At 56.6% G+C, this 8,379-nt stretch overlaps 1 protein-coding gene across 1 annotated transcript; it reads right to left on the bottom strand.

The window, feature by feature from the left end:
- Nucleotides 1-3,658: 3,658 nt before the first annotated feature.
- On the bottom strand, nt 3,659-4,224 carry VDAG_04602 (uncharacterized protein; the record flags this gene model as incomplete). Its single annotated transcript, XM_009654206.1, has 1 exon — nt 3,659-4,224. One exon carries the CDS (start codon nt 4,222-4,224, stop codon nt 3,997-3,999), a length of 228 nt encoding a protein of 75 aa, XP_009652501.1. The 3' UTR covers nt 3,659-3,996.
- Nucleotides 4,225-8,379: the final 4,155 nt, after the last annotated feature.

Raw genomic sequence — 8,379 nt, 5'->3', positions numbered from 1 at the left:
ATTTTGGTGCCCGTCCCTAAAATGGCGCCCTTCACTCACCCTAAGTTGTCTGCGTGTGGTGCATGTGTAGTGAGTGAGTGGGTGCTGCGTGACTTCGTTATAGACCCAATGAACCAAGTTGACAGAGCTTCTCCGGCACAATCTGGCGGTGCACTGCCCCACCGCGGTTGTGCATCTTGCAGTGCTTGGTGCGCTGTAATTAGACACTTGGAGGCTTGAGGTTGTCTGGAGAGGCATCGGGAGCGATTGAGCCCTATGACTGCACCGCCAGCCAGTGCCTGGCATAGCGTGCTGCGTGCTGTGCTTCGCCCGTTGCAAAGCAAGCCACAATCAGGCGTGTGGGCAAACGCCCTCCCAAGCCAAGCCAAGCCAACATCGTCAGGTCAGGGTCCTCTGCTTGAACCAGGCTGTATCATGAACAAGACTGAACAAGATGATGCAGACCAGACCACAGCCCGCCTCCTCATTGTGCGTGTGCATCAGGCCTCGCACAATATCTTGTTGCGGAGTCCGAATGCCATCCCTTCCTCGCTCTCCGCATTGCAGGCTAATGATAGCGGCGGTCATTCTGGTTCGGCTGCCTGTGCTTACGGTAAAAGCGGATTGCCCTCGTGGTCGGCCATTATCAGAGTTGACCCCGTCAGTGCTGAGGCATCTGGACCCAAACCCAAACCCCCAAGTGCACCGTGCTTGACTTGACCCAGTCGGTTTTAAGTTAGCATCCTCGCTTGTCTCGATCTTGTGAACGATGCTGGCGAAATCGTCCGGCTTTGTGACATAAGTGGGGACCAAGGTTCGATGGTTGCTTTTGGTTCCGTGATCAAGGCTGGGGTGGGCGAGAGTGTAATGTCTGAAACCACCTGTCTCGCTGTCGCCCCCTCAAGAACCAAAGAACGTTGGAGATTCACTTGACGGTCTCGACCAGGACGGGCGGTGCCTGAGGAGTTGATCTGTCTGGCTCTGGGTTCCAGACCAGTCGACCACATGGTCGTGACGACTGTCTCTTGCAGACCTACTGGACGTGACATGTCTAAAGGCGGTATAGCGGTATCACCTTGGTCTTGATCATTGTAACTGCCGTGACCGAAAGAGCGCTCCTCGTCTGACATGTCCAAGTGCATTTTCAGACTAATACTGGCTGGCCACCTGTGAGGCCCGTAAGGGCTGCTGCATGTGGGACGGTTTCCCCCTCAATCTTATTGTATTTCCGTATCTGACAAAGCCTTTCCTTTGCTCGTAGATTCTCCACCTGTGTACCCCACAGTTGAATGAGGGTCAGAATTGTGGCAGCACCTCGTCCAAGCTAAGGGTGAACTTGTGGTCGCCTACCGTGACGATTCGGTTGTTGGGGAACGACCGTGCCACGATGCCTTGGTGCAAATTTCGACGATAGAGACGAAAAGCAAGTTATGAGATTGGCCCAGGATGATCCACCTGGTCTGATGCCTGTGCATCCCGGTTACGGTCTCTCATTTTGAGACGAAAGGCCCCGACAGGCAAAGCTGTGGCTCATTTGACTCTGGGCTCAGATCACCCCCCTCTCATTGGTCAGTATACGAATCGATCAATGACAGGCGTGGGTGGGGGTCGTCGTCTTCTTCTTGCGGGACTCGAGTATCTTTTCTTAGCAAAACATCGAGGCGGTGCAAAGCCCCGTGTCGAGTTACCAGCCTCAGCGACTAGTCCTCCTACAGCCCGGGTGGCTGAGATGAATACGCGATTCGGCAGTGGGTGGGAAGTTGCATAACGATGACCAGGCACACGGCCATATACGTGTTGTCGTGAAACGATAGGGGGTGGGCCAACTTTGATGGGATTGACCGCCGGTTGCTGGCGGCAAGGGACGAGGCGTTGGGTCGTGTCAGCGGAGGTGTGTCATGGCGTTCTGTAGGGCTCGTGGCTTGCTTTTGAAAAGGGGCGAGTTGGGCCTGGGTGGCCTTTGTGTTGATCAGTGGCACCTGTGGTAATAAAGTTGGCGGCCTGAACGGGCGCTCAGCCCTACGAAGGGTCAAAGGGATGCCCAGGTCTGCAGACACTCACTTGCCTTCCACATCAGCCAACGACAGCATCTCTGATGCGTTGCTTACTTGCAGATGACACGCTACGTTCCCAGCCCTTTGGGAGTTGCCAACGTCAGACGCGCAGGATGCTAGGTCCTGGGCCAGGACTAGCATTCATGATGCTGCGTCGCCCAGTTTTGACGTCAGACGTGATGGTTGCGCAAACAGCATGAAAAAGAGCAGGCGATTGGATCCAGGTTTTGAGTTCGCCTTTGTGCAGAAAACAGTCCTGAAAGCAAGTCCCGAGAAGAGCCAGGCCGAAGGGCCCCGGCTCGGAGGCCAGAGGCTCAGGCAGCCAGCGGGATGTTCCAGGCAGCGCAGCATGCGAGGAGTCAATTGACTTGCTGTCACAACGCCAGCGGGGGGCTGTTTCTGCTGTCTGCATCTGTCGAGGCTTCACACACGGGGCACTGGTGGTCGTTGCTCCATCCGGCACCCATGTTCGACTCTGCAGCAATCCTGACTGCAGCCACTTCAGACGTAGACGTGGTCGTACGAGATGGCACGGCATGGTTCCTTGGCTGGAATAGACATGCGGGCTGAGAGGGGAGGGGGGCGAGGGACCAATTCTGGTTGGGTTCGGTCGTGCCAGGCATGAGGTCTATTGGAGAGAGAGAGAGGGAGGCAGATGGTCCTTGTGGTGGTAGCTGGCATAGGGCTGAGCCTGCCTGCACCCGGCGCGGGAACCTTTATCATCAAGATCCTTTCAAGACGGGCAGCCGCATCCCAAGCTGCCCAAAGACGAGGCAGTGTCAGGCAGCCACAGACCAGATTCATGACTGAACCTTCCCGTCCTCTTCCTGCCCCAGAGCCCACGCTTGTGCTGTGGCAGGCAGACTTGAGCTGTGCTGTCGTACCTACCTACCTACCTAGGTACCTAAGGTTAGGTGGGCAGACTTGAACGCACAAAGGACTCTCTGTTCCCTCCACCGTTTCCGGCACCAAACGAATGCTAAGCACGTCCTCCCGTCGCTCCGTCCACCAAGGCGCCCCCGCAGTTTCTTCTCTCATTCGCCGTCGACGGCAGCCTCCGTAATCGCTCGCGTCCTCCCTCCCGTCCCGTCCGTCATGCCTGGTATCAATAGGTAGCATTGTTATGCCGCGCGCTGGCTTTCCGTGGCCAAGGATCTGCGCCTGAGCACGGATCCAGCGTCAGCTGGTGACCCTGGATCTCCGGGTCTGGTTGTCCAGGGTATGTCACAGTTTGCCATGGTTGTTGGGCGAGTCAAAGCTAGAACCAGGTTCGCCTCGAGGCCCCCGGGCGGCCCACATGAAGCCAACTCGTCTGTCCTCTGCCGCTCCCCTTGTCAGCTATCCTTGTTTTTCGGTGTGCCAGTGTTTAGGTCCATCCCTCGTCCTTCCCCTTAGGTTCTCTGCTCTTTGTTTCCCTCCGCGTTGTCTCCATCCCGCCCGCCTATTCTTTGTGTCTGTGTCGTGTTTTCCTCGCGCCCATTTTTCCTTCTCTCCCAAATCCCTCCAATAGAAATGGAAACCAAGGTTCCCCCCCCCCCCCCCCCGCCTCCCCGGTGAAGACGCTACATGTACTGTGCCCGGGACCCAGGCTCGTGGTCCTGATGCAGGGTGAGCTCGATCAGGCTACTCCTATGCGATGACTTTCTTTTTCAACGTGCGACCCTCTCGTTGGAAACCGATCATGCTGCTCGTGGTCATGCCACGGCCAGGGAGAAAACGAGACAGACCGGTCAGATTTCGAGCCCACTGACACGAAAGCTAAGCGTCAAGACGGCGCCAGGATAAAGCCTCCGAAGCTTGTGCCTCAGACAATTTCTAACGTGGCGGCCCTGACAGGCAGTAGCGGGGACGCCGCGTTCTCTCTTATCGTACCATTGAGGGTTTGCTGCTAACCTCAAGACCTCTGGGGGATGAAGGGAAGGGAGGGGGTAAGAGACACCAACCGGAATGATCTGGATACCTATCAAGCACCCCCCCTGATTGGCCGTTGAGCACTCGACAACGTACTACGTCCAATAAGGTTGCCAAGAGCGGCCTCGCCGACTCCTTTTCGGGAGGCCATCGTGAGATGGGGCGGGGGCCACTCAGGCAGCGGTCCGCCATCCTGATCCAGTGAAGCCCAGCCCCGGTGCAGTGCAGTACTGTGCTTCATGTCCTTTTTCGCGCTTCTCCTGCATGAGGTGCCCGACATTGGTGAGCGACCACGACACAGCTCGAGAGAAATCAATGTCACGCTATGTGGGAGACTGCACATGGCGAGACGCCAGCCACTCATAATGTTCGACGGAGGCAGCGACAACACTGCCAGCCGTCATTCGATATATTCCATGATGCGCCAATCGACGATCGGTCGGTCATCCTCAAATTGGGAAGAAATGGTCCTGTCGCATTTACTGATGTGAAGCCCATCCAAGGCAGAGATTGTCCACGGACCAAGCCTCGACTCCACACCCGTTGGTAGAGGCACTCGACGGCCAGATCGCCTCGAGGTGCCGGCTAGGCTGTCAAGCTCGATTTGGCGTTGTGGCGGTCCCATTCCTCTGGATTCCGTCGATCTCACATGGCAAACCTTGTCTCATGACGCTCAGGCATGGGTGCCATCTGAAAACAGCAATAGTAAACGAGAGTCTCCAGTCAAGGGGCCCGATACAGCATGGATGGGGGGGACTTGGGAACGACAAAGGGGGACAGGGGGGTGGTGTGAGGAGGGGGCCATGGAGAGTAGGTGGGTGAACCGGGGCGGGAAGAAGCACCCTGGCCATGGCCCAGTCCAGAACACTCAGTCGACTCACTCGTAGTGGCCGACCCCAGAGGAAACGGCCATACCTACCTGGGCATCCCCCACCACTTGCCATCTCCCACAAACAAAAACAAGCAATAGATGGATGGAGCTACGCCGGAACGGCGCTGTCGGGCCACTCCTTTAGCGAGCCGCCGTCGCCATCGTCACTGATGGCCCAGAGCAGTCGATGTGACACGGGCCAGAGTCCGCCACTTCCGCGGGGCCTACGAGCCCAGGAGCCCGGGGCATTGCCACGAGGGACATCGTCGCCATTGATGTGCCGGATCGTTTTTCTCGACAGGCTTGCCCGACTCGCGACTAGTGCAGGAGACCAGCAGGCGGGGGCGTCACGGTTCGGGACCGAAGGGCCTTGCTGCTATCGTCGAAACAGCCTGGGGCCAGACCACGATGCTACCTGCCTGCCTGTCTCGTTCTTGGGTGCATAAGCTTTCATTGCACCCAGTGAGGAGGCCACAAGCCTGCGGCACCTGGCGACGGAATTCTCCATTTGGCCTCGGTGTCGCCTGTGCTCATGGCCTGACTGATCATGGTACTGTAGCTGTAGTAAGTAATGTAGTCCCTCGTGAGTGGAGCCTGTTGATTGGTTGATCGAGGAATCACCAGCAACGGTAATCAAGATACAGAATAGCATCCTGCGAGCGGCTCAGGCCGGTACCAGGGCGCTTACCTCTGCTTCGTTGTTGACTGGTGTCTGTTACTTGGAGAAAAGCGACCAAGTGAATTGGCCTCTCTTCAGCCAGACGGGGCGATATTGGCCATGCTGATAACCCGCAGCCTTCGATGGAGGCTCGTGAATGGCTATGTTTTACCTGTGCAGCTTGACCCTGCCCTCTGGCAACACATCATACATGAGGCCTCATCATACATGTACATACTATGTACACCAGAGCGATTGGGTGGCCCACTTCTTTCACAAAACGTCTGAACAGAACGGGTCAAGGCGCAAGGTTCTGCTGGTGGCTGCCAGTGTGTGTCGTTAGGCACCGCGGGAGATTGCCCGGGGCGTTATGCGCTTCGTTGAATTTGAGCCGTGGGGAGTCGCTGGTCTGCACTTCTCCCAGAAGGGTTTGGCGCATCGTACTGATGCAAGCTGAGGGCAAGGGTAAACGGCCCCCAACCACTGCCACCAGCTACTTGGCGGGCCAGGGCCCTGTCGATCGTCAAGCCCACGGATCTGCGTGGAGCAAGTCGCTGTCTGCCAGCCCATTCGCTCGTCCATGTGAGATCACCAATGTCGGCTTGAACATGGGGTGGGCTCTTGGAGATGACGAAGGTCTTCGCCAAGTCGGACCCCTTGGAATTATTCAGATCTTCATGAGTTGGGATACGGATGTCAGGTCCCCCCGGAGCACCCTGTGTGCCTGGGACTCGCCGAGGAGCGAGCGGAACGCAAACCGCGCAGCAATATACCTGGAAGTCGAGCAGAAGGGGTAGCAACGAGATGTACGGACGGACAGGGCCAAGCGAAAACCGTCCGAACCAAGTAAACCGTCCAATAAGGAGCTCGATATCGATGCTCTGCAGCTTTGGAGTCCTCTCCCACCCTTGTGCGTGTGTGTGTCTCTCTCTTACACGTCACATTTTCGACGACAGCGAACAAGTGCACAGCGACAGCACTGTCCGAGCGGCCTTGGAGTGCTCAGACTCCCGGCTGCCTTTGCAAAACAGCGTTGGTCCCGACATCGACCAGGGCTTCTGCGGCAGTCTGGAGACGGAGACGCGGTGTCGAGCGACTCGTCACTCCTTCGCCGTGAGCAGTCGTCTGAATTATTCCGACAGACCACCGCATACCCTCTATCGCAGCCATGCACGACTCTCCTCTGCCTAGACAGACGCCACTCAAATGCAGGAGGGAGACGTCCCCTGAATTGTCACGCACGCCCACTCGCACGCATAGTTAGGTACCTAGCAAGGGGGGGCGCTAGATTGAGGCACATTCGCCTTGTTGGCGGGATTCCGCATCCAAAGCATGAATCAATGGCGTCTGTCTCTTGCAGGCTCCTGGTGAAGCACCTGGGTAGGGACGGGGATATCTGCATGTCTCAGACTCGGAGCATACGCGCAGTTGATGTTGTCTCTCGCCTTGGCCGTCTCGACCGGTGTCGAGCTCGCTTGCCGGACGAGGCAGTGGTCGGTCATCCTGGCCCATAGGAGAGATGCTATATCGTGAATGGCGGGTGATCTGGGTGATCTGCATTACTTACGAGCAGGAAGTAACTTGACCACCAAGTCCACGGATGGCAGAATATGCTCCCGGTCGATGCCGGCGCGGCTAGGGTCGGGGTCCAAGGGGGAGGGAGGGACGAGAGTTGCATCGACCACCAGAAAATGTATCGTTGCGCCACAATCCCTATCCCTGACCTTGACCGGCCGGAGTGCAGGGACGCGAAAAGCAACGATACTGTGGCTGCAGCATGGAGCTTGGATGTCCACATCGACGGTACCGTACTAATGTACTGCCCATGTCTGGTCTTGGCTTATTTTGTTTTTCCTTCTGGGGCGCAGACATGTCCATCCTTTCTCAAGGTACTGGGTAGAAAATTCGCGTTGCCTGCATGGACACGAGACGTGGGCTGCAGGCTTCAAGGGGGGTTGGCGCTGAGGTTGTCTGAGTCTTCTCGTAGGGCGGCCAGCGAGGCGGCTCGAACACTCAATGGTAGGCTGTTGATTGCCATTTTTCTCGTGGAAAGGAAGAGGGAGAGGAAAGGGGGTGAGGCGTGGTGCGGCTTGTTCGCATGGCATTGTGACTTGGGAGACACAGGCACCACGCGATCACTGAGCTCAGGGCGCTCGGCGACGTGCGTTGCGGCGCAAGTTAGCTGTCGGTAGCAGAGCGTGTTCCGATTCCCGTCTGCAGGCTCCTTCAGGAAACAGGAAACAGGAAACAGGAAATGCGAGGCTCAAAGCCGCTCCCGACGACATCAACTTGCACCGCATAGCTCGGTGCGAGGGCAGGAGTGACTTTGCCCCTCTTGTGCCGTGTGCCTTCCTGATGCCAATGACCTGGCGCAAGGTCATTTCACTGCCATTGCAACTATTGCAAGCCAGTGTCGTTGCCTGTGCCACAGCAATGCCGACGTGTACATCCGCTGCAGTCAGCTTGATCCCTGGGGGGGGGGGGTGATCCAGCCGGGTGGGACGGAGCTCACTGGATACTGGATTGTGCCGGCAGGCTGACGGCCCCCAAATACCAAATCTCGATGGGGGTGGGTTCGGTGGGCGCTTTCCGCATCATGGGTGCTTTGGCAAGGTACGCACCCCGGTCCAAGAAATACCCTCCATGGGATTTTTCTTTTGAACAGGGATTTTAAATTTTCTACAAAAACAAGATCTCAACCTCCGAAAACATCAAGAGAAATTGGGTAATGCCGTCTATTCATAAAAATGAAAGGTCAAAATGTAGTATAGAAAAAAACAAACCCATGCATTACGTACCCATGAAATTCCACCCTTGATGTTCCTAGACCCTGCCTTGCAACAGACAGGTATCTCATTGGATTCATATTGTAATATGTCTTTTGATGTCTCAACTCTAGAACTCAA

The sequence above is a fragment of the Verticillium dahliae genome, genomic scaffold (assembly GCF_000150675.1).
Source record: "Verticillium dahliae VdLs.17 supercont1.8 genomic scaffold, whole genome shotgun sequence".
Lineage (NCBI taxonomy): Eukaryota > Fungi > Ascomycota > Sordariomycetes > Glomerellales > Plectosphaerellaceae > Verticillium > Verticillium dahliae.
This window is presented reverse-complemented; position numbering and strand designations above follow the sequence as displayed.